Source organism: Ruditapes philippinarum, unplaced genomic scaffold (assembly GCF_026571515.1).
Source record: "Ruditapes philippinarum isolate M1 unplaced genomic scaffold, ASM2657151v2 ctg1090_1_1_1_1, whole genome shotgun sequence".
NCBI classification, from domain to species: Eukaryota; Metazoa; Mollusca; class Bivalvia; order Venerida; family Veneridae; genus Ruditapes; species Ruditapes philippinarum.
Genome location: NW_026852440.1, coordinates 31,920 through 58,816, shown reverse-complemented (window position 1 = coordinate 58,816; position 26,897 = coordinate 31,920). Strand labels below are relative to the sequence as shown.

At 33.0% G+C, this 26,897-nt stretch overlaps 3 protein-coding genes across 3 annotated transcripts in view; 2 read left to right on the top strand and 1 right to left on the bottom strand.

Annotated features, from left to right (window-relative positions):
• Positions 1 to 6,279, top strand: part of LOC132760356 (prolyl endopeptidase-like) — a 30,391-nt gene extending 24,112 nt beyond the window's left edge. The window contains exons 15-20 of the mRNA XM_060752342.1: positions 43 to 159; positions 1,203 to 1,298; positions 2,572 to 2,673; positions 3,525 to 3,681; positions 4,389 to 4,457; positions 4,953 to 6,279. Of these exons, the coding sequence (XP_060608325.1) occupies positions 43 to 159; positions 1,203 to 1,298; positions 2,572 to 2,673; positions 3,525 to 3,681; positions 4,389 to 4,457; positions 4,953 to 5,018 (607 nt within the window). The 3' untranslated portion in view covers positions 5,019 to 6,279. The remainder of the gene's footprint in view (positions 1 to 42; positions 160 to 1,202; positions 1,299 to 2,571; positions 2,674 to 3,524; positions 3,682 to 4,388; positions 4,458 to 4,952) is intronic.
• Positions 6,280 to 8,731: 2,452 nt separating this feature from the next.
• Positions 8,732 to 12,918, top strand: LOC132760417 (peripheral myelin protein 22-like). Its single transcript, XM_060752397.1, has 3 exons — positions 8,732 to 9,569; positions 11,947 to 12,105; positions 12,728 to 12,918. Exons 1-3 carry the CDS (start codon positions 9,383 to 9,385, stop codon positions 12,916 to 12,918), a joined length of 537 nt encoding a protein of 178 aa, XP_060608380.1. The 5' UTR covers positions 8,732 to 9,382.
• Positions 12,919 to 14,799: 1,881 nt separating this feature from the next.
• Positions 14,800 to 20,405, bottom strand: LOC132760408 (calmodulin-beta-like). The gene is made up of 6 exons (XM_060752388.1): positions 20,400 to 20,405; positions 20,165 to 20,219; positions 18,937 to 19,080; positions 18,063 to 18,216; positions 15,796 to 15,896; positions 14,800 to 14,977 (listed from the first exon to the last, which is right to left on the bottom strand). Exons 1-6 carry the CDS (start codon positions 20,403 to 20,405, stop codon positions 14,910 to 14,912), a joined length of 528 nt encoding a protein of 175 aa, XP_060608371.1. The 3' UTR covers positions 14,800 to 14,909.
• Between the last annotated feature and the right edge of the window lie 6,492 nt (positions 20,406 to 26,897).

The window sequence follows — 26,897 nt, the reverse complement described above, 5'->3', positions numbered from 1 at the left end:
AACAAGCCAATGTTTACTTACTGTTGTTGTTATATTTTACAGAGAATACGGTGAAACTTGGCATAAAGGTGGAATATTAGGAAACAAACAGAACGTGTTTGATGACTTCCAGGCAGCGGCTAAATACCTCATAGAGAACAAATACAGTAGTCATAATAAGTAAGTAATTGAGGCCTCACGATGTACTATGCTCAGCTTTGGGTAAAATACTTGTTATGTAGAAATTTATTGAAATCTAGTAAAACTTTCCTGAATATGTCTTAATTTGAATAAGGTAATGTATAAACTATGTTTGAGAAGCTGCATTCCATATTACTTGTCAAATTTATTAATATGGTCTACTCTTATAGAAACTACCATGTTTTTAAATGACACTATGACATCAAACTGAGATTACCTGTAGTGTGTAGGGTTTAAAACGTAACATATTTTCTCTGTGTGTATTCAAAAGAAGTTTATTTCATATTTTAAAAGAGACTATAAAGTAATTATCAATTTTTTGCAAATATCAAATTTGAGCATAATATATATTGAAGTTTTCTCACTTTTAACACTGGATTTGCTTGAAGATAAATGTTATTGATGCAACAAGGAGTAAACTTTTTAAGATAAATTATGGATTAAAGTATATTTAAATTGACACTGCTCTACAAAGATATTATTACTATATAAGTCAATTTTTGCCACTTTTCTGAAGACAAAATTAATCCGTTAAGATTCCTGTTCCCTACTGTGGCTACATACCCTCACAAACATAGTTTTTGGGTGTTATGTACCTATAGTAGTGAGCAAGTATGTCCGTTAGTCTGATTTATGGTTTCAGTTAGGAATAAAATATTGTAATCAAACATGGTATTGAGCAAACTTATGTGGAGACCTCTCTTGGGCCCCCTAGTGTCAAGGTCACTGTCACTAGAAATAGAAAAAATGCTTTACGAAAGATTACTATTGTTAGAAAAAATGTATTGTTATCAAACTTAGTATATAGCAAGTTTTTGTAGATACCTTATTTGGGCTTATATTATTATATATTCTTATACACTTCCCACTTTTTCCCTAAAAAAAACCAGATAGGACTGTCAAGTGCATTTCAAAACAATATATGCACAGCATAAAAACAACTTCTTACATGCCATATGACGTCAATAATGTACAAGTAAGTTAATCGGATTGACCAAATACATTTATTTTACCAATTTCAGGATAACAATCAACGGAGGGTCAAATGGAGGGTTGTTAGTGGCTGCCTGTATAAATCAAGCACCTCAATTGTTTGGATGTGCTATAGCACAAGTTGGGTATGTATGAAAACATAAATTGATCAAATCTGGAATTTTCATAAGCACTTTTATCCATTCTATGATAAAGTGTACTTGATTTTATTTTGAAAAATTTTGTAATTTTGTAGGTGAGGAAAAATTTTCACTTCATGTGCAGTTATTAATATCTGTGTAGATTCAGATACGATTACATATGGTGTGCAATTAGCCTGCTGTTTCCTGTGGTTGCTTAACTTAATTTGTGTTAAATTTACTTGAAAGTTTTTCTGTTTTTCTGAATATTTTGAATGCATGGTAAATTATGTTTTTATTGATAGGATATCCCCCTCTCTTTGCACACCATTTGATTCAGCATTTTTTTTAAAAGCCAAATCTAAAGAAAAATATCCAGGGCTTTTTCAGTTCTATAGCAGGGGCCATTTCAGGGGGAGGGGAGCTTCCCCAAAGAAAATTTCTTTAAATTCCTGCAGTTTTCTCCAAAAGTTGTTTTTTCTCCCCCCTTTGAAAACATACTGTATAATTTTACCCCAAAATTAAGACAGGGCTGCTTCAACAACATGTGAAAAAAAGTTCCTCAGACTGTCAGACTGAATATATAATAGTAAAATTTAAAAATGATTTTTTTTAGCTACACTTTTTCTTAAAGAAAAAAAGGTGAGCTATTGTCATGACCTTCTCATTAGCGTCAGCATTTGTTTATTTTTTATGAATGTCCATTTTCTCAGAAATTATAATAGCTATTCACTTTAAGCTTGATATACATGTGTATTGTCATAAAAGGATTCCTTTTCAAAAGGGCAGATAATCTTAAATATTTTGTTTGCAAAGTTATGCCCCTTTTTCTCTGTCTTGCTTTTATTTAACTTTCCGGAACACAGTGCATCAACTGGAGTGCAGGTATTAGTTACCTGCTCTCCAGAGCATGACCGTTAATTGGTTCATTTTTTGCTGGGGTTTACATAATTATTGTGACCGCAGAAAAAGGAAACACGATAGAATTGTTCATTGGCTACCTTTTTCTTGGGTTTCTTACTGTGACAACAGGGAACGTGTTTTTATGTTTGACAATGATACAAAAGAGAAAGAGCATCAAAACACTTGGCAATCTGACTAATACTCGGGGGCTAAGGCCCCTCTTACAAATCAGATAGCCTTGTGTTTTGATGCTATTTCTATAGCATAGAAACAAGACACAATGCAAAGCTTGTATTACTATATCCCACCTTTTTGGTTCCATGAAAATTGGATGTTAAGAGTATTTTATATAAATCATGGACATTTTGTATTTCAGTGTGATGGACATGTTGAAATTCCACAAGTTCACTATAGGGCATGCATGGACAACAGACTACGGTTGCTCTGAGAAAGAGGAAGATTTTAAATGGTTGATAAAGTAAGTTTATTTTCTAAATTCTGGTTTAGTCTTAATTGTGAAAAAAAGACCTAATTGAATATGGTTGCCACGCTTTTCACTTGAACTGAAATAATACATTTGCTCAAAAAATGATTTCCAATTTTTCTAAGTAATTTTTTTACTTTATTATCTTCTATATGTATTTCTGTTTCAAGTGCCCCCAGCTGATCTTTATAAGAAATTCCAAATTTTGTGATTGTTTGCTATTTGACCTCAATTGAGTTCCTTTAAAAGTGATTTTTTATTTTCCATCTGTGAACAAGTGCATGAACATTCAAAAAGATTGTATGATAAGTCTTCCTACAGAGGGACCAAAACTTTAGAATTACATTGCAATCTGATTAAAATCAGCTCTAAATAATGCTCCGCTTTTAGATCTTACCCTGACCAAATACTAAGTCATTTCTGGTGAGATTTCATACAGCCAGTCATTGGCAAGCTTTCATAATTTTGAAAGCCCCAATACTAAGTAGGTAATTTTCAAGATTTCAAGAACAAACATGGCGTTGTTAGCATAGCCGACAGGTAAACTTGCAAAACAATCGGCCCATTAAAAATTGACACTATTATTTCAAGTTAATTTTGCTAAAAATTACTTCAAACAATTGTTTTTTCTTACAAAAAATCATCCACTGATAGCGGTACTTTGATACTTCTTCTAATGCCCATCTGTAAAAAAACTAGTTTGATTGCATGGCTAAAAATAGCTTTCTTGGGAAATCCAAATTATAAAGAAGTCAAAACATATATAGTAGTCTTCAGATCTACAGAAAAGAAATAAGTAGATCTGAATTTGAGTCCGAATTTATTACAATATACAATATTTTCAGATATTCTCCCCTTCACAACATACATGAACCAGAGGGAGATAACCAGTATCCGTCCACCCTTTTACTCACTGCTGATCATGATGACAGAGTTGTCCCCCTTCATTCACTCAAGTTTATAGCCCAGCTTCAACATGTTGCCGGCAGACATGAAAAACAGGTTTGTAGTCTACGCTATGTATCTGTCACAAAATAATACATACTGACCTATGAAAATAGAGGGAAAGTATTCAAGTTAACTTGGTTTGTGTGTATTCTAGGCTTAATGAGGGCCCTTGAGCCCTTTTCATGCATTGAGAGTGGGGACACCAACCTCAGCCATCCACTCTAAAAAATAAAAGAAAAATCTAGTTGATTTTCATCTTGGCTTATGCAGGAAAAATAAACATCAGAAAGCAGCGTTAACACTAAGGTTTGCAGACTTAGTACTAGTGTTAGTGTTTGAAGGCGCTTCATTTTTTTTAGGTTGACTATGTTAAGAATAGGAAGTAAGAGATATTGTTCTCAACTAGGCATTTGCGTCGCACTTTGGTTAAGTTGGTGTTTCCAAAACCACTGAAGGCAATGGGTTGAAACTTCACACACTTAAGAGTGTAATAGTATAGTTTTCCAAAGGCTGATTTTCTTGAAATATTTATTTGAAGAGTGTAATAGGTATAGTTTTCCAAAGGCTGATTTTCTTGAAATATTTGGCATATCTAGAGTTAAGCAGCTTTAATTTTGATACTGTAATGTGGTTAAGGCCAGATACTTGTTTATAATAAAAGATAAATAAAAATGTGTATGTTTCTTCAAAAAGTGATAGATTTTTATAGTGAATGAGCTTTTATTGTATGGAAAACATGTAAGTTTTCTGTTTTATTTCAGACCAATCCCTTGATGATACGTGTTGATACTAAATCTGGGCACGGTGCTGGAAAACCTACTGCCAAAATAGTAAGTAATAATTTTGAATATTTTAACTAAGTAAATCAAGCATCTGTGACCAAGTGGTTAAGGTTGATGACTTCAAACCACATACCCCGCACCCCTGTGGATTTTGAATGGTGTCAGGGACTTTGGATTCTTTCTTGTGAGGAGAGGAAGTTATGCTTCTAGCATATTGAATGTCGGTGGTTCTACTCAGGTGCCCATTTCTGGTGTTAGACTCAGTTTCAAATTGAAGATTTTAGGTTCAAATGAATGACTTTTTTTATAAACTTAGCTCTTACTACATTAGTTACGCAGTAGAGATATGGTACTAATGAATACTGAAAAATCAGCCATTCATTGTATATAACATGTAAACCATTACTTGAATTGTGAATATTTTTACTTTACTTAAAATCTTTTCTTAAATTCATTTTTCTCAAAGTGAGTTTTCCTGAAATGTTTTGGGCTCATCTTGAGGCATGCAGCTTTAATGTTGTTGGGTCTTTTTGTATATTTCAGATTGAAGAGCTAAGTGATGTATACAGTTTCATCTATCAGAGTATAGGACTGCAGTGGTCCGATTGACTACAAAATAAACTTTAGATCTTCTACAGTGAAAATGTGATATAAATTTCTTTAGTCATAACAGATTTGTCTACAGAATACACTAGTATTATCTCTACAGAGCAAAACAATTTCTAGTCTCCACTTTAATTATTTTCATTTACTTAAAAGATATAGTATGCTTATCTTTGGGTATACATCAATTGCAGAAATTTATTGAAAATATAGAAAATTCTTCCTGAATATGTCTAATTTGAATAAGTGAATTTATAAACTATGTTTGGGAAACTGCATTCCCTATTACTTGCCAAATTTATTTGGTCTATTCTTATAAAAACTGCCAATTTTTATGACACTGTGTAATCAGACTGTGATTACCTGTAATGTGTACAGTTTAAAACTTAATTTATTTCTCTGTGTGTATTCATAACATAAAATATTGTTTTTTTTTACATTTTACATTTTCAAAGGAGACTAAATAGTAATTATCATTTTTATTTGAAGATTAATTTGAGCCTTATATATCTTTAATTCTTTTGTCAAACACAAGATTGACTTCAAGGCAAACGGGACCAAAGTGATGGCATAGTTAAAGGGACTCCACTGAGGTTTAAAAGCGTAAAAACATAACATTTGAATTTCTTACATAAATGAGCTGGGGCACTTTAAACAGAAATATAGGAAAAAAGATAGTTAAGAAATATACTTTAGAATAAATTGAAAATGGTATTTTTATGCTTTTCTTAGCCCGATTTGAGAGAAAAGCGTTTAAACAGTTTTCATTTTCGGTCATTTTTTTACAATTTGAATAATTATTCTGGAAATACGAAGTGCGCAAATGATCAAAAATTTTGCACAAAGATTTATGGTCTCAACCTACATCAAATGGTACATTTATCTAGAAAAAATATTTTCAGTCCCATCATGTCAAAATACCTCAGTGGAGTCCCTTTAACACATCAGACTAGTATGTATTTTAAAGGATTACTGGATGGATGAGATCAAACCCCATCAGGGCTAAGCATTTTTCTCTATGAGAAAGAATCTTTACACTAATTTCTTGGTACTAATTGGCCTGTCTGTAAGCTTATAGCTTCCTTCACAATAGAACTAAAATAAATTATGTATATACAAACAAACTATAACAGCTAACTACATTAACAGCTTTAGTTTAGGAACGGGGTTGTCATAAACAATAAAAATACAGGACAATCAATATAAATTTGCAAGGACAATATTATTAATCAGTTTGTCAACAATTAATAAAGATATTAAAGATATTTTATGTCTGAAATAGTTGTCATTTCCCACATGTTTTAGCTCACCTGAACACAAAGTGCTCAAAGGTGAGTTTTGTATGTCATGCGTCGTTAATGGTGTCAAACGTTTTCTTAAAACAAATCTCCTCCTATACCAATAGGCAAATATTGTTAAAACTAAGCAGGTGAGCAATGATCCTGGCATGAAGCTCTTAAAATAATTCAAAAACTTCCTTTCTATGCTAAATTCTGGTTGCCATGGGAACCGAAAGAAAAAATTAAAAATCTTCATCTGAAAAAAAAACCCAAAGAGCTAGAGCTCAGATACTTACCATGTGTACCAAGTTTGTGCAAATAAAACCCCTGGGGGTCAAAATTGGTCCCGCCCAGGGAGTCATTGATTTTTCCTTTAATGTAAATAGAAACAAAAAATTAACTCTTCTAATATACTATAGATGCTTTAGCTTAAATATTTCAATTTGGTATGAAACATTGTCAATTGGACCTCTACCAATTTTGTGGAGTAAAAATTGGCTTCACACCAGGGGTCTTTTAGTTTATATAGGAAACACATTTGAGTCTTCTTTTGTAAATCGAAAATAATCAGAGTTTAGATATTTTGCATGTAGAATTGCCTTGTTGATATATACTTCTGTGATTTATGAACCATGGATAAAAAATGGCCCTGACCTAAGGTCACGTGTGTGTATCTTAGTTTATTTATACTTTCCACCGGTTGCCCATATCTCCAGAAGAGTGTTAGTCATTTTACAGTTTGAAGGATAGTGCAAGGTTCAGAAAGATGCCCCAAATTCTAGAAGCTTCTCCTGATTCTTTATTGTGCCAAGTGTTTAAGCACTCATACACAGAACCTCGATTTAAAGTCTCATCCGAAAGACTTATTAGTAATTTTTGTCCGAAAATCGGACACACAATGTCGAGATTACAAGTCTCGCCCTCTAACTGATTGAGCCTGGAGGCTCGGGTTATATTTACAAACAACCGTTTATATAGGGCCATATAATTTTTATAACTTAAGTGCAAGACTGCTCCGAAAGTTCAAAGCGTCACGAAGGCAGTTGTGTGTAGATTTTGAACGAAGGTCACCCCGCATTTGATTGATGTGAGGCCTTGTAGTCGTGGACACATTCGCATGCGATGACCTCCGTGTATACTTCCGGTTTAAAAGCCGTCATACTCTCGTTATTACGGAATACCGTTAGGGTCATCGTGGTTTTAAATTACTTTATAATCCAGATTGCGATAACGACAGTGCGATGACGACAACACGATAATGCGATGGCGACAGTGCAATAACGCGAAGGCGATAGTTCGATAATTATATCGCGTTGTCACAATCGCGGTATCGTACTGTCCTTATCGCACTGTCGTCATCGAATTTTCGCACTGTCGTCTTTGCGTTATCGCACTGTCGTCATCGTACTGTCGCATTGTCGTCCTCTGGATTATAAAGTGTAACCACGATGGCCCTAACGGTATTCCAGCTGATTTAAAGACATACTGTCTACATAATTGAGTAAAATATTTTTATTGCAGAAATTTATTGAAATCTATAAAATTCTTACTGAATATGTTTTATTTAGATAAAATAATGTACAAATTACGGGAATATGCGTTCCTTATGCGCAGTCTGATCAGGATCCATGCTGTTCGCTCACAAACCCGATTACAAGTAGACAAACTGATAGCGAATAGCATGGATCCTGATCAGACTGCGCGCATGCGCAGGCTGGTCTGGATCAAGTCAAGTCAAGTAAATTCCATGCTGGTCCGAACGCATTACGTTGGTTTTGTCGTGACGCGGCTCATATATCTTTAAGCAAGTATAAATCGGTTCTGCATTGCGTACTGTGAAAAATAAATAACATGAAGAGTCGTATTTGCGTTAATGAAAATTTTTAAAAATGTGATCTTATTTTACGAGCCAGACAGCTGCAACCGGACTAACTGGAAATCTTAGAGCTTCTTTAATCAGGTATACGTTAGTTTTGTTTGGCATTTGGGCGGAGGTTGCCGCATATACCGGTGATTGATAAGAGGTCTTGTAGTTTGCCTGTTCATTGTTTTATTTATTTATTTATTTAAAATTTATTTATTAATTTATTTATTTTTATTTATTTATTTATTTTTGGCAATAAGAACAGTTATAGTAAAATTAGTATTTTGCATGGAAGTCAAAATACTGCTTTGTTTACATTTTGCTACTTTTATAAATAAATATTCCACATTTATCACTACTTTCTTTTGTTAACAATTAAGCATCTCTAAAACCATTATTTAAGCATTATGAAATTCATGTTCGCCCTTTCTTAATTTGTTTCTGGGGCATAATGTGCCTTTAAGAATGTGCACCATACAAAAAAAAACAGCAAAGAAATTAATGGTCTTTCTTTCGTTTGTTTGGCATCGTTCACTGCATAGATCTGTTATGCGCAGTTCTATCGCTCCAGTTATTGATTTTCATGCATGAAGAACTCAGCCGACCTTGGTAGTTATATTAGAATAGAGGATTTAGCGTAATTACAATAAAATATGTTTTGTGGACAAGGTAGATTTTTTGTCAGGTGTATTTAACTGTATCGTGACAAATTAAGCACGCGTAGGTAGTAACGTGAACTGTTTTACGTTAAACTGGAGTTTTTTTGTTAATATGTATAATAATAATTGTACAAATGTGAACATATGTAGTCTAGTGACGTTATTTTAGTCATACATGGTTTTTTGATATAAATACCAAGTGTTTTTTCGGTGAGTGAACACGACAAATTGTAACACGGTTAAGACATTGAATCGCCGGCGGGTTGGGTTGAATATATAATACATTCTATATATACAACGAAAATAGCTCATAACGAACGGTGATATTTTGAGACAAAATCGTGAATTGTGTCGGGGATAATATTGAAATTAACTTTTATTTATAGTGTAAATATTGTAATACTTAATACCATATTAAGAAAATGCTATACGCACACGAAGTATGCTATTGGTAGATACAAGTACATACACCATAGATCGATAGGCAATGATCGTATAAAATTGTAACCCTCTGTGCTACGGTATTCGAGAGTTTGTTTTAAATAGTCCCGCATGTGATTATACAATATGCTGAAATCGTTCGCCAAGTTGTCGCTGTTTTTCGTGACAGTAGCCACTGTTTTAACTATAGTTGGTTTGTCAACGCCGAAATGGTTGTCGAGGAATGGACATTACCAGGGAATATGGGAATACTGTTATTATCTGACACACGCCGACGGTGCCGTAAAGTGTTTGAAACTGGATATCCTTGCAGGTACGTCTAACATTAAAGTAACATTTTAGCCCGGAAACATCATCAGTGATGCTTAGCTGAGCGTTTGGAGAGTATTTTCTCTTCTTGGTATTTTCTTCCAGCTCGTTTGTGAGGACTTTGGTTTCCCTTCTTGATATTTTTCTTCCATTTCCTTTGTAAGGGTTTTCATTCTTATTGTGAATTTTTGATTTGTACATTCATTAATTAATGTACACGTGTTTTAAGTTTGTTTACATCATAAATATAGATTTACACATAAAATTACTGTTGTTGTGGTTTAAATATACTTATTCAACTGTTTAAGCACGATTGCGAAACAAATTCTTGCAACTTATATTAATCACTTTCGGGTCCGCTTCCTGGAACCAACCAGTACTGGTGTCATGTGAAGAAACATTGTCGTGAACCGGTTAAGGGCTCGATCCATGATCTATGGGTTGAGAGGCAGACACTTTAACCACTGGGCCACAGCTCCCCTTACTTGTTACAAACTAGTTAAATTCGGACTTGTTCATCTTTTTTTCTAATTTGACTCTTTTAACTACATTGTACATGTACACTGTTTTTTTATAGCACGTTACATTGAACTTATTTTTGCAATTCCACTGATGTTAATTTAATTTTGTCCTGAATAAATTCATTGAATTCAGTGGTGTAAATTCTACGACCGGGGAATGTAACATGCATTTCTAAAATTGAAAAATACGTATTTAAAGCAGCACGCTCCAGATTCATGCTAATTTTCATGAAAATTTTGAAAATGTGTTTAATAGTATTATTTAGTGAAATAACCAAAGGGAAGCAATTTGCACATTATCAATGGCACTTACCACCCACGTAAATTACGAAATAGATGACAAAATATGCAAAAATATCCCTTACTGCGTTAGTAACGCAGTAGAAATATAGTTATGAATTCTGAAAAATCAGTCATTAATCGCACATAACATGTAAATTATTACTTGAATCCTGAATATTTTTACTTTTCCAAAAATCTTAGTACTTTTTTCTCAGGTTTGATTATATTGAAATATTTTCGCTCATCTGGAGGCATGCATCTTTAAGTTGTATACTTTTTAATAAAACGATACTTACTAATATTCTTTCTTTACCAAACAGACTCAATCATTTCGTATATATATTTGTATTCATAGTTATCACAACAAAACATTTCTTTATCACTTTGTGCAGTAGACTTATCAATAAATACACCTGGGGCTTAATTCGAACATTGGTCTTTTTAGAGATTGTTGTGTATCCGATTACCCGTGCAAGTTTACATCACGTACAATCACGTTTTCTTATGTACATTTATATACATGTACCTTACAATCATATCAATGATTTTTGCTTGCTTTTCTTTTATTTGTTGTTGTTGTTTTCTTGTATTTGAAATTTGTTTTTTGTTAATGATTATTTATATTTTGTTCGTTTTTTCCTTTTTATGGGGCTGGGGGAGAAGGGAGGGGGTTGACTTTATTTTTATGATAAGCTACGTACGCAAGCAACGATAGTCTTAAGTAGCACTTTATCACTTGTTATGATTTAATAGTTATAAGTAAAAGGAAATGTGAAAGACAGATTATTATGTTGAAGTGTGTTCCCGCCAATTTTGTGAGAATTGTAGAGTGACATGCGGCAGGAAATAGGCAAAGGGATGTTTAATGATTAGGTGTTGTTGTTGTTGTTGTTCTGAAATACATGGTTAGCAATGGACCAGATTCACAGGCCAGGGCATCGGGTTAGACCGTGGAAACAGTTTCTGTGAACGTATTCGGTGTATTCTTAAACTGAAGAAAACTCTAAGATATTATATGTATAAAGGTCATGACAAAACCAACATAATGGGTTTGCGACCAGCATGAATCCAGACCAGCCTGCGTATTCGCGCAATCTGATCAGGATCCATGCTGTTCGCTATCAGTTTCTTATAGCGAACAACATAAATCCTGATCAGACCGCGCAGATGCGCTGACTGGTCTGGATCCATGCTGGTCGCAAACGCATTATGTTGGTTTTGTCATGACGCGGCTCATATATACATGTATATGTAATTAAGTTCATGAAGTATATTCAAATGAATCATCAATTGACATACTCATATTCTTAACAAAACCTGCAAGCATGCATTTCCATGAAGAATGTGCTTATTAAAGTAGATAATTAAATCTGAAAATAAATGAGTGGTTTTGTATAGAATGCAAAGCAGCGTGAAAAGTCCCTCAATACGTTGAATGCCTTATGTTCGATACATGCTGTACCATGTGTACGATAGACCTTTTTACGCTATAAAAAATCAACCGGAAGTAGTATTTTCTCGCGCATGCTTTTAACATGCTTTCAATGCATATTTCTCAACTTTCTTTTTGTTTTTCAGATTTTGAAACGTGGATGAATGCGATTCGGGCACTGGTGATAATGTCCGTTGTGGCGGAAGCTTTTTGCATTGTCTTGTTGATATTTTACATCAAACGTGAAGACGGACACGCAAACCTGACCAGAATCCGGGCAGCTATCATTTTATGTGTCTTAGCAGGTATTACTGAAGTTATTTGTATAATTTTATAAAAGTTATTAAAACAATAGAATTGTTGGGTACTATGGAGTTAACTGCTTCAGATAAGCTTTCCACACTGTCTTATGTGGCTGGCAGTAACGAAAGAAGTATATTTGACCTACTACAAGCTGATATAGTCGTGAAGAGGTCATATATTTAAACTATGTGTTTTAAATTTTTAAAGGATTCGCACATTTATTAATTCTTTGTTAAATAAGAGTCAATCCGCCCAATGAGAACCTAAATGTATAGACAATATGAAAAGGAGGAAGCCCTGAAAAAGGCAGTTACGCCAGCAAATGGCCTGTCACGAAGCTGTCACTCTGTGCTAGAGGTTCACGCACCCTAGCACACTTGCCTCCTCGCCCCTGCCTACTTCGGGTAGCGCACATACACAGTCTGCAGGGAAATATACCTATCACTTATTTTAACTCACACGTAATTTCGTATAAATATCTGTAAAATATCCTTAAAATCAGTACAAAAAGCATTTCGTTATGCATTTAAATGCCTTTAAATAACTAAATAACTCACACGGGAACATTTTTTGTTAAAAATAAATATTCTTATTTCTCATATTTTGACTTTGATTTGCTTGCAGGAGCTTTATGTTTGTCAGCTGTCGTACTATATGCAGTACAGAAAAATAATGGACAATTTATCAAGGGCTACAACTTTGCATGGTCTTTTATTCTGACAACTATTGGCGGTGGAGTTATTTCCCTTGTACCAATACCATTACTAGTTGAGATTCGAAAAAGCCGAGTGCTGGGAGCGTATGAATCTATTTAACAAAACACAACAAACTCGGATTGATGATAAAAAAGAGTTAAGTCAAAAGAGTTGTTTCAACCAAGCAAATTGTGATAATTATTTTTTTCTTCTTTTAAATCTGTATGTGCAACATTTGCTTAAATTTGAATGTAGTCAATGTACGGAAACATCCGATTGTATTTCCAGTCACCTTATACTTACAGATTCCTACTTAATTTATGTACCCACCCACCTAACAATGAATTTTGTTTTGGTTTTTGCAGTTTACTATGCTTATTTATCAGCCTTACTGTCAAGAATCCTCAATAGCTGTCCGATTAGGTCAATAGTGAAAGCTTGGGGTACCCGAGTTTTATTCCCGGACAGTGCAAGTCACTTTACTTGTGATTGATCATGAAATCCTTTTAACGGCCATTCGCACCGTACCTCTACTCTGGATTTTACAGAAGGTGAAAGTGAAGGCTACTAGTTCTGGTAAACTGCTTGACTGTATGCCCAGGAATAACGTGGTGGCTGAACTGCGCTCTGGTAAATTCAAAGTGGTTTACTGCCGTGATGCGGACTGGAAACTGTCAAATAACACCACACCTTCCACGGTTCTATATATTAGCCATGTAAAATTGAAAGACAATACATCTATACAGTTACACATGTTTCGCCTATAGTGTATATTTTTTTACTATAAGTAAGAGGTTTTAGTGATTATGTAACGTGCTTTCATTACATCAAGCACGTTTATTCTTTCTACATTTTATAGCAAAGTCTTATGATCAACACAGATTTCACGATTTTCATTTAATTTATCATTCCATGTATTTTTAAAAGAGGCCCAAAACTAAATAAATCATACTATTTATCATCAATAGAAAAAGACAGGGGAAACAGATTATGTAAAATGTGCAATCAAAATGTTATCGGAACTGAATATCACTTTTTCGTACTATCAGGTATGCTATTTAGACTTATTTTCGTCATATTTCTTGGTCCTGAATAAAATAAATACGGTAAGTGTCCTTAAAGGAGCTCCACTGAAGTTTTTGACTCGATTGAACTGGAGATTAATATTTCATTTGGTGTAGGTCCAGACCAATAATGTGTATGCAAAATTTCAGATCATTCACTCACTCCATTTTTCCAGAAAGTTTTTCATATGGTGAAGAATGACCCAAAATTGAAAAGCGTTGCAACGTTTTCCATGTTACGATTTTCAATTTATTTCCGAGTATTAATTATCTTTTGGATATCTTTGTGTTTAAGGTGCCAAAGCTGAGCTATTTTATGTCTCAGTGGAGTTCCTTTAATGGCTCTTAAAATTAGAATATATTGTTTTTTACTATCAAAATATGATGAGGATGCTTATAAAATACGCAAATATTGTTTGATATCGCGTATTTATTGTACTGTATTGTCATCATTATATTCATTTTTCTGAGCCATATTTCGTGTGAAATGAGGCGTCCATGGCAGAGTGATTATGGTCGCTGACCTCAATCTACTACTCTGCACCGCTGTTGGTTCGAATCTCGACAGGGTTTTGGATTTTATTATGTGAGAAAGCTATATCCAGCTCGATTACGGATTGTCGATAAAGATCCTGATCGTGCCTGAAATAATGCACGATAGGGCATCTGAGGTCGTAAAACCCAACCAATAAATATTTTATAGATAACAGTCTTGAGACGTTCTTGACATCATTGCAAGACACGGAACAACCCTAAATTTGCCGAATTTTTACGAACTTTCGCCACGGAATGCATCAGAACCATTTTATTACATGTAAAATGTACTTTGCTAATATGTCATTGCATTTGTTACAAATGTTTATATGTCTTTCATTGACCGTTTGTCCTATATCTGTTTAATTATTAAAAGGAAACAAGGTCTTCGTTTTTTGTTTCTTATTTTATTTACATTATAAACTGCATGTAACAAAATAATTAAGAGTATGCATGGATACGGACACAACACAAACACAAGACAACAGTTGTTTTTCCACTGTAACAGTGATTTCATTTTCCCACCTTTTTCGATTGTTCTTTCAGTTCTTTTGTCTTGCTTGTCCATAAAATCACAAATTCTGAAATGAAGGAAAGCCAATTACTGATCGATAACAAATTAATAATATTTAAGGTGTAGTTTAGCTGAAATTAGAAGAAAAGTGCGTTATTAACAATGCGTTGTTCTTTGCGGGCGTGACCCATGTGCATAATTTATATTAGTAATAAATCGAAAGTATGATGATGAAAAGTCGAAACTACACGATGGTGAAAAGTAGAAAGTACGATGATTAAAAGACGAAACCACGATGATGAAAAGTCGAAAGTACGATGATTAAAAGACGAAACTACGATGCTAAAAAGTCAAAAGTACGATGATTAAAAGACGAAACCACGATGATGAAATGTCGAAAGTACGACGATGAAAAGACGAAGCCACGATGATGACAAGTCGAAAGTACGATGATGACAAGTCGAAAGTACGATGGTGAAAAATCAAAATAACGAAACAAGGATGTTGAAATATCGAAAGTACGACTGTGAAAACACGAAATTGTTTTATGTTAGTATATTTTAAAGAAAAAATCGAGTTATAATAATCGCTGCATTGTCCTAATTGAACAAAACCTGTAAATTAAATGTAACCCATCAACTGGAAAAAAAATGCATGGCGGAAACACGATAATATGACACTCACCATTTTGTCCTGTTTCACCTTTGCGCCCCGTTGAGCGAAAGTACGACAAAATGTTGAATTTGACGTATTTTCGTGTTTGGAGCGAAAATACCAAATGGCACAAATTAGCCACCATAGATAAATAAGTAATAGAGCAAAAACTGTTTATGTCTATAACAGTTACCTTATTACTCAGTCTTTTATTTTGAGTTTAATCATTACCTTCATAATCAATTTTTCCGTCTTTATTTTTATCTGCGTCCTTCATCATTATGTCGAGTTCCGTTTCTGTAAGTGGTTCTCCCATTGTCTTCATGGCCCGTCTATAAAGAAAAAAAAATGAAATAAACTTTAACTCCGGAAGCATAGGGGTCAGTCTATTTTTATTCTTGTTATCTCTTGGCCAGGAGATATAACTCGGAAAAATAGTGTGATATAGGCAATTAAAGATTCTAAAACTACACAGCATGTTGGAAATCTGGAATAATGGATGATCCCCCGGAAGCATTGAAACAAACAAAATTACACGAAAATTGCACACTCGGTTTGGTTGAGTCTGAACTCACGCATGTTTGTCATCAAGTTATTCAATTGAAGTCAATTTGGATAAACGAAAGACGTGAATCCAGAGAAAGTCGCAAAATTCTGACAATATGTGAATTAAATGCATATCCAAAAGATGGATTTACATTTAAAAAAAAATTCAGAGGAATTCATGACTACATATTTATAATGAATTAAATAAAAAAATTCACAAGCTTTTGAGTGACATTCGCTTGATATTTAAATAACAGAGGACATATAGGACTCAAAATCCAAGGAGGATCATGACCCCCCCCCCCCCCCCCCCCCCCCCCCCCCCCCTGACATGTGACTTCAAAATGGAGGCTACGCCAAAATAAGTCTCTTTTATTGTGACAAGAACAATTATTTCGGCGTAAATAAAGACAAAATAAGAAATGAAACCAAATTTAGTTATAAACGACGTAAGAAATTGGTGACAAGTTACTTTTCAAACATTTTTTTATCAATTAATGTATTTCCTTAAAAACTGTTGTGTTTATTATAGATTTGTATACATGTATCTTGAACGCACATCTTTTATAAACATGTAAAACGCATAAATTTCTCGCTTTTATTTTACAAAAAAAAAACACCAAGACATAAGTCTTGTGTGAAAGGTTAAACATAAAAAAATAGAAAATGTAAAATGTGGGCGAAAGAGAAAGAGAATGCAACGTGTAAAACGTGAGAATGCTAAAATCGTGCGTTTCACACACATGTCATACATATATGATGTGTGAAAAATAACGTATCACCGGTCACATTTTTTGTTGTTGTTGTTTCCCCTGAAACTTCAACTTGTTTTCTATCTATATATAGAATATCTAGCACTTTTTTTTATAGAAGTCGCCTGTTTGGTTGGCACTTATATCCGCATGACTGTAAGTAAGTATAAAATTACGCATTTGTGTTATGTCTATCACAGAAAGGTGAATCGTGATTAATGACAAAAGGTGCAAACGCGTCTTTATGGATCCCTTATTTATATACATGTCCTTCACGTGCTTTTTGTTTTTCGACTAAAAAGATCTTTTTTTGTCCACCTAGACAAATTGAGCCTAAATTTATATGTCAACCCTGAAGGTACTAAGCTTACAATGACGTAATTGATTTTATGACCCTAAAAGTACGTTCATGATTTTTTTCAAGACTATATACAGGAACAGGGTCTTTCAAATAGAATGGTCTGGAGACAGACCAATTTTACAAAAAATGCTGTCTCGGTTGAGTCACGTGATATGGCATAGCACAGCACCATTCAAAAATCAAATTATAAGATAATATTTTGTTAAATCAATCAAAAAAAATACTAAAAACTAACTCTGACTACATTATATTATCAGTTTTTACTTTAAAACTAACAACTTTATAGATTTGCAATGAAATTAGAAATTTTTCGTTCCCGGTGTCAAGGTAAAAATCTACAGCTCATATTTGAAAATAGGTCCAGTTTCATGAGTTTTTTTTAATTTATGCATTGTTCAATGACAAAATAAAAAATTGATTTTACAGAGAAAAAGATGTTATTAAATCGTATCATGTAAAAATATTATAATATTTCAAGATATTTTTTGCAAATATTTGATGTTTAATTTGGTGCATTTTCAAAATGGCGCCGATTATCGGCAAATATTCTGAACAAACAATCTATGTTTTTTAACAAAGATGGCTTTAAAAAACATCATTTCCTGAAATATTTATCCTTTTTCCAAAAGTTCTATTTGAAAGACCCTGATAGGAACTATATATCTTGGTATTTTGAAATATTCAAACTTTAAATGTTTTAAACATTTATGAATCTATATTAAAATTATTTGCAGTTTTGAGATATTTCCCGGAAACAAAACATGTTTATTTTGATTATTTCTCATTTTAAGCACATGCACATGTATATTATAAAACGAAATATAATCCGAGTACCGTACCTTAATTCCGGTTTTTCTATATAACCGTTGCCGTCCCTGTCGAATATCCGGAAGGCCTGGCGAATTTCTTGACGAGAATCCTCTTCGGATTTGGAATTTTTAAACTGTTTAACAAGGAAACTTCTAAATTCTCCATATTCAATAGTTCCGTTCCCTTTTGTAAATATAATAGACAAACAAATACAGTACCTTTCAATGACATGAAAAAATACAATAGTTTACTGTTATTTGCTATTTAACATTTTTATCAAACAATTAGGCTAAACATTAAAAGCACCCACACAAAAACAATAAAGCAAAACAGAAAAAAAAGCGTGAAACATTTGTTTTTTCTATATATGCTTCTTTAATGAGTCTATGAATTTAAGAAATCATAATTTTTTTTAGTATATTAGAGTCAATAAGAGTCAAACACCCTCATTATTTGAAAAAAAACAACAAACAAAAACATGTTCCTATCTTTTGAAAATGCATGTATATAGATCTAATAATTATATAATTAGAAAACAATCTGCAACGTACTTTTTCGCAACACGTACATGTATATACATGGCAGGCAGGTACTGTTTTGAATCCTAGTCAAGGTACATCCGTCAATCCAGGCAATATCGGTACGGACCTTATATTACCAGATTTCAAAATAAGAAAGTTACCATAATTGGTCATTTGTCGTCTGCTTTTTCATACTTACATGACGTCATAAAGTGATTCTTATGATGTTGAAATATCACGACATTTCTTAACCGTTGGTATAACTTTTTGTTTTTTATGTGTATATATTTTATAATAATACATACATAATTATGTAAGCATATAAAGAAATGAATATATTTAAATAAATAGATAAAATAAATGGTTAAACAAACAAACAAACCATTCGTGTCGATCTGTTTTACTGCTGCTCTAATTTCCTTATTAGTCATTTGAAATCCCATTGTCCGTAAAACTTTCCCCATCTCAGCCGTAGAAATATTATTGTCTCCATTTTTGTCAAAAAGCTTAAACATGTCCTTAATTTCTGAAATACAATAATTACAAAATGTATTCATAAAGCAGAGGCAATTTTGTTTAATTGTTATATAAGACCTTATTCTTTTCGTGAAAAATTAATTATTATGTATAGTTCTACTAACTCAGAAATGACAAATCAAGTAAAATAAAGATAAGAATTAACATACAGTAATGATGTCCAGTTACTTCAACTTATCAATGTTCCAAAATTTATTCATTATCGATTTGAAATGATTGCTTGGCCGAATCCTCCCGTTCATCGTTATTTAGTTTTTTATCATGTACATCGTCATTTATTTAGTATTTCTATTTCGTTCATCGTCATTTAGTTTTCATATCCAGTCCATCGTCATTTAGTATTCCCATCCTGTTAACCCTCATTTAGTAATTCCATCCTGTTTATCGTCATTTGGTGTTCTTACCTGTTCATCGTCATTTGGTATTCCCGTTCTGTTAACCATTATTTAGTAATTCCATCCTGTTTGTCGTCATTTAGTATTCTTACCTGTTCATCGTCATTTGGTATTCCCATCCTGTTAACCATCATTTAGTAATTCCATCCGGTTTATCGTCATTTAGTGTTCTTACCTGTTCATCGTCATTTGGTATTCCCGTTCTGTTAACCATTATTTAGTTATTCCATCCTGTTTATCGTCATTTAGTATTCTTACCTGTCCATCTTCATTTGATATTCCCTTCCTGTTAACCATCATTTAGTAATTCCATCCTGTTTATCGTCATTTAGTATTCAGACCTGTTCATTGTCATTTTGTTTCCCCATCCTGTTAATCATCATTTAGTAATTTCATCCTGTTTATCGTCATTAAGTATTATGACTTGATCATCGTCATTTGGTATTCCCATCCTGTTAACCATTATTTAGTAATTCCATCCTGTTTATCGTCATTTAGTATTCTGACCTATTCTTCGTCATTTAGTTTCCTGTTTATGATAACCGTCATTTAATAATTCCAACCTGTTTATCGTCATTTAGTATTCTAATCCTGTTAATTGTTTTTAGCATCCTATTCTGATCATCGTCTTGTTATATTTTTATCATGTCAATTGTCATTTAATATTCCATTACTTACGTTTTTCAAACTCTTCCTTTTCTTTGTCAGATTTAACCTTTTTCCCCTCCGTAGCCTGAAATAGAAAACATGGACCATAGAACATTTTTTATGTCTGTATTGTACCCAAAAAATGAATAAGATATATAAAAATATCATAATAAAATAAAGTAGATTACTCGTTGCTGCAAAGACATTTTGTATATAACATGTACATTTATTTATTCAGTTGTCGTGTCCAATGAAATGTGTTTACCGACATAAGATCTATATATATTAAGCTCGTGAAAAGTCGACATATATCGGCATTTTCCGTGTCTTATAGTGATTATAAGAGAGTCAACAGAACAATAACAAGGTAACAAGTCTTGCTCAATGGAAAATTTCATAATACATGTAATTGATTAAAACATATATTTTATAAAAAAAAATTGATAAAACATCCTCCACTTATAAATAAAAAGAATAAGTTTGGTCATTTCGAGTAACTTTGGCTGTATAGTTACTGCGTGTTATGACTGTATTTAAGGTGTAAACCTTTAATCAGGATTAACATGTTATTAAAAACGTGGATATAATGATCTGAGGCCGCGTCACGACCAAAACCAACATTGTGGGTTTGCGACCAACATGTATCCAGACCAGCCTGCGCATCCGCGCATTCTGATCAGGATCCATGCTGTTCGCTTACCAACTCTATTACAATTGAAATCAAAGGGCTGCAAGCTCTGTGGTATTTTCTGATCCCTGGAATCTAAATCGTACTGTATATCTGTATGTGTTTTCCTGTATAAGTTTATTTTTATGTACTATAAGTCATCTTGCAGGGCACATGCGGAATTTTGCATAACTAGAGTTGCATCAAAAAATAATTTATGTTCATCTTTATCCTTGCAAATCGTGGCTATTTCCTTAACAAAGACACTAAAAAAAGAATTAAAAATAGGGTAATTTCGAGGTATTTTGTTCAGGGTAAACCTGTTGTTTAAAATTGAAGTAAATAATTTAGCATAAATCTTCTCGCCCAAACAGTCCAACATGTAGAAACTATATATTCAACTCAGATTAATTTGTGTAATATTCGGTAGAATCTAATCGACATCGCTTAAATAGCATTTTCATTGATTAAATTCATATTCATCCGCGTAATTTGTGAGTGTACATTTATTGACAACTCTATAAGCCAACGCTACTTTAAAAGTTCGAAAGTGATTTTTAATATGTTTGACACATGTAATAAAAAAATGTTCTTTCTTTTAAATTGCTGGTTTTTAAGCAGTTTTGAGTGAGAACTAATTTGCGTTGTTAGGACTGTTAGGAAATTTTGTGTTAGACCGTGGATGTTAGCTATGTATTATCTGATCTGCGATCAGAAAATACAAATACTGACAGCAAACAGCATGGATCCTGATCAGACTGCGCGGATGCGCGGGCTGGTCTGGTTCCATGCTGGTCGCAAACCCACTAGAGTTGGTTTTGTCATGACGCGGCTTATCTATTGAACTGATTCTATCGTGACTTTCCAAGATGTCCAGCAGTCGTCATGACTTTTTTCTTTTGGACAGAAAAATAAGTGCTGTTATATTTTATCTGTGTCGCTCATACATAATTTTCGTATTGAATATTCGACGAATTATAAATCTTGTGTGAAATGATGTTCAAACAATCATACCAGTATAACAAAAAACCAGTGACTCAAAGCAAAATAATAAAAAAAACAAAAACAAACAAAAAAAAAAATAAAAGAAAAAAAAATATCTAGCATATGGCACTTTGTTCCCTCTATACTTTGCTGTTATTGTACGTTAAAGGACGCCCCGCCCCCCCCCCCCCCCCCCCTCAACCGCATAATTAAACATGTGTCTTGCGCATGTCGACACGATATAACCTAAGTCAAGCGTCACAATAATCTTGTAAAATATAAATATTTTTGTTATAAATCACTTTTGACAAATCAAGACAATCGATAAAAAACGTCATGAAAATCAGGAAAAGAAAAGTAAACACTGAATAAGCTCTTATATTTCTTTCAATGAATTATTCAACCAATTACTAAAAATGACAATGTCATAACTAATTCATTAAATTTCTCTTTTTAACTGTCAGTAAATTAGGTAGCTAAATGAGATTTAAATCAAATCACGTGTACATAATCACTGACCCCCTTAACTCGTTCATCAGACAAGGTTTTTAAATCGTTGTCGTGAGCATTGACCCGCAAGGAATTAATGCGTCCGTTTCCTTTCCGCTTAATTTATTTATGATCTTTGCGTTACAATAATAAGTTCATTACAGTAGTAATGCGGATTTACATTTAAGTAAATGTTACAAGATTTTTCATTCTTCTTATAATGTTTTGTAATGTTTGTGTACACACAATGTAGATCATTCGACGAAAAAAGAAGTTGTCTCCCCTGAATTTACGTGTATATAGCATATATTAAAAAACAAATAAATACAAAAAGGTAAAAGAAATAACCTTAAAAGGAAATAAATATATGTTACAGCCAAAAACGTCAATCGTTGGCCAGAAACCTGAACCATCATTATCTGCAGTTGGTTATTGGCAGTAAGTGCAGTTATAGAGATTTTGTATGAAAGTACCCGCCCCCCTCCCCCCCCCCTGCTACTATGATGACATATTAATAATTTGAAATTAAGCGCTCCTTTCTTAAGGTGACAAGCAACTGAAATGTTCTAGAAACATCACTTTCACATTATAAAACTCACGTTTTTCGTGTTTAAACAAGAAACTAAACATAATATAAATTAAACCATAATGTGCCTTCAAAATTATAAGGAAAATCAAAACTGATAAAGTATAATTATAAGTGACTATCTTTTGATACGTCTTAAGCTTGTCTCTATCTTAATTTTTTCATTCTTTTATTTTGACTATTTTTATTTCATAAATAGATAAACAAATACATAATATTTTATATTATTATTATCATTTTGTAGTACCACTCACTCACTCACTCACTCACTCACTCACTCACTCACTCACTCACTCACTCACTCACTCACTCACTCACTCACTCACTCACTCACTCACTCACTCACTCACTCACTCACTCACTCACTCACTCACTCACTCACTCACTCACTCACTCACTCACTCACTCACTCACTCACTCACTCACTCACTCACTCACTCACTCACTCACTCACTCACTCACTCACTCACTCACTCACTCACTCACTCACTCACTCACTCACTCACTCACTCACTCACTCACTCACTCACTCACTCACTCACTCACTCACTCACTCACTCACTCACTCACTCACTCACTCACTCACACACTCACTCACTCATTTATTCATTCATTCATTCATTCATTTATTTATTCATATTTCTTCTTGCTTTCATTTATTTAATATTTATTTTTCCCTGTGTGTGTCGGGAGGGGGGGGGTCAACGATATTAGTACCCCCCCCCCCCCCCGTTCGTCTAGGAATAAATTATAAATAAATAATTTTAACAGCCCGTAGATAAAAATATAATTTTAATTCAATTTATTGATAAAGTCTATTTTAAATTAACAAAAAATATAAATGATTTTGTTAAAACATTGAATAAGTATGTCTTACCATTTTGGTTTATTTCTTATATTTAAATATCCTAGAATATGTGTAGTGTATGTATACTAAATGTGTTATTCCATAGGCTTTTAAGCCTACCAGTAAAACGGTTTTACTCTATACTTTTAAAGTCAATTACTTTAATATATAATAAACTTTAGTACCATGTTTGTTTTAAAGTTCAACTGTATTACGTCTATGGATAAATAAAATCTCGTATTTATTTATAGAACGGCTTAAAGGTACGCGCTCAATTTACAAATGAAATAATGGGAAAATAATAACACGAATGACTAAATACTAGTCCTATTTGAAATTATAGAATACTTTAAATATGGTAATAAATTTAGAATTTTATACTATAAAGATCATAACTGATCAAAATTAAAAGGATATTTAAATGTATACTCTATTTACTATTATGCAAGACAATAAATACGAATGGCAAAATACCATTAAAAAGTGAAATGTCTTGTAGGGTATTATCGGTAGCTTATCGTTCACAAGAACGTTAAAGCAGCATGGCTCCAGATTCACGCAAATTTTTCAAAACACACAAAAAAAAAAACAATGAAAATTTATTTAATAGTAAACCATTTTGAAATTAAAAAAGAGTATTTTACACTGACAATCCACGTAAATTGTAAGAATAGCCATGACTGCGTCAGTCACGCAGTAGAAAAGATAGTCTTTAAAAAAAGCCTGTCTTTAACAACAAAAAGATTGTTTCTTGAATCTTGAATTGTTTTACTTTTCTTTAAATCGTAGTATATTTTTTCAAGTTTAATTTTCTTAAAACATTATGGCTCATATCTACGCCTGCAGAAACAACTGTAATTAAACATTAAATATTATAGAGAAATTCAACACAGATTAAAAAAACAACTGGGAATTAAAGTAAAGGGACGCTTTTATTTCTGTTTAAAATCAGGCTATATCCACCTGCAAAAACAATACAATTATTTCTTTTTATTTCACGTCTTATAAAAAAAGAAACCAGCGTCGTTTAAGTCTGCGGAGTCCAATAATCCGTATCTAATGTAAATTGTAATTCATCCGGGTCCAAATATTCCATTTCAATTCCATATTGTATTCTGTCTAGCCTCGTTTAATTCCGAGTCCATCAATTCCATATCAAACCCATAATGTACCCGAAGTACATTTTGTAACTGTATTTCTGATATTAAACAAAAGCACTCCTGTTTTTTTTACTTTAATTTAATTCGTTTTGTTCTCCACTAAGGTATTGGTTGTGTGAAATATGTACCAAACTTATTTTTTATTCAATTTTATTCTACATTGTATTCTGTTCTATCGTCCAAGAAAACTCAATAATTTTGTACTCAATGATTTAATGAATGAAAAAGCAGTATACTATCAAACAAGTGCATAAAGGCCAATCAAAACCATGAAAATAGAACGTCATTTGGATCACCATCTGGATGTTTCGCATACTCACTTTCTCAAAGGGTTTTATGACGTAATTCATAAAAAATGACAGCGTTAAAAAACACTAAGAGATAAACTCAATATACATTTAACTATGTATGCTCATTTCTTTTGTCACTTTTGAAAGCCTGGTGCTCATTTTAGGTTCCGTCCGTTTCCAAATTGCTAAGGCCGTTCACTTTTAACAGTTTGCGTCTCGTCGCTGTATGTACGAATCCCGCAAGGGAATTTGGATTCTGGAATGTGAGGAAGCTATCAAGGTAGCCTACGGAACGTCTCTTGTTCTACTCAGATACCCGTTCGTGCCTGAATAATGCACGGAGGAGTCACGTTAGGTTTTCCTCCAACAGTAAACTACGTAGAAAGTCGCAATTTGACCTGTATATAGTGAAGCCCTAACAAAAATAAAAGGTCATGCGGATCGTCAGGTTACAAGTTTTCTTGTAGCCAAGCAACCATTGTGTTGTAATGTAATATTTGCTGTCGAATTATACTTCGAGTGATGACAATTGCACCGCAAAAATTTGGCTTTAAGTTTATATGATTTAAATTCAAAGGGACTTGTAGATAAGCTATGGCACATAAACAAATTCTGAAGCTATTCAAAATATACTTAAAATATTATATTAAAATTCGTATTTTTGTGCTATTCGAAGGCCGATTTGAGTGCAAAGCTTTTCAATTTTTGGTCATATTCCACATCTGGAATAATAATTTTTGCAAACCAGTATAAGCGAATGATCTGAAACTTTGCAACCAAGGCATTGGCGTAGATCTTCATAAAATGGAATGTTAACCTCGAAAAATTATTTCCAATCCCACCATGTAAAAAAGTCCATTTAATATAATTTTAGCCAGGATATGTGAAAGTTTTTATTATTGGCGGGAAAAGTCAAGTTGTTTTCATTTTCAAATTAATTTCAGTAATAATCTTTTTGTGTTAAACTCTCATTTTATTATTTTCGTTAACAGTTTCTAACGGTCTTATTAATGCAGTTGCCAAGAAATTTAGTTCAAACCAGATTACATGTTCATTATACTGTTACATTATTATATTGTGAATTCGTTTAGATATTTAAAAAATATATGTTTACTTACAATTGCTTACGTATTATCACTGACAAATAGACATGGGCATATTTGCATATGCTTATCTAATTTACGTTTTCGTCGAGGCTTATTTTAAATAATATAGAGAATTTTTAGATAATCAGAAGAAATATCCATTGTGCAAAATGTTTATAATTTTATATATTAATTAGTCTACATTGAATGTACTATTTATTTAGTAGTGGCTTTTGTTTAAATACATTACTACAGATTTTCCCCTTCTTCTAAGAACAGCTGTATTCAGTATTATTATATTTTATTGATCAAATATAAAACAGTATAATTTTTTGTCATTTAATTTGTATACTATGTAGCAACATGTGAATCATGACTGATTTTGTCATAATGTCTAACCGAGTGGTCAGGTTGCTGTCATTTAATAATTGACCATTTTGTATAAATATTGAACCGAACACAGAGCTAATCTGGCAGTCAAATGACCACGGAATCCAATTACTAACAAAACAACCACGAAAACTCTTTTCAACAAATATTGACCGACGAAAAAGACCAATTTATGTTTTCAAAAGAGCTACCTTTGTATTTCGCACTTACCTTAATTTCTGTCTACCACGTGACCTCTTCAGCAATTACTGCGCATCTAACCTTT

Coding starts and splice junctions, on each gene's coding strand:
- LOC132760417 (XM_060752397.1), top strand. CDS start 9,383: ATGCTGAAATCGTTCGCCAAGTTGTCGCTGTTTTTCGTGACAGTAGCC. Junction 9,570..11,946: donor GAAACTGGATATCCTTGCAG/GTACGTCTAACA, acceptor TTTGTTTTTCAG/ATTTTGAAACGTGGATGAAT. Junction 12,106..12,727: donor CATTTTATGTGTCTTAGCAG/GTATTACTGAAG, acceptor ATTTGCTTGCAG/GAGCTTTATGTTTGTCAGCT.
- LOC132760408 (XM_060752388.1), bottom strand. Junction 15,897..18,062: donor ATAGAAAAACCGGAATTAAG/GTACGGTACTCG, acceptor TTTTCTTTATAG/ACGGGCCATGAAGACAATGG. Junction 14,978..15,795: donor CGGAAAAATTGATTATGAAG/GTAATGATTAAA, acceptor CCTTCATTTCAG/AATTTGTGATTTTATGGACA.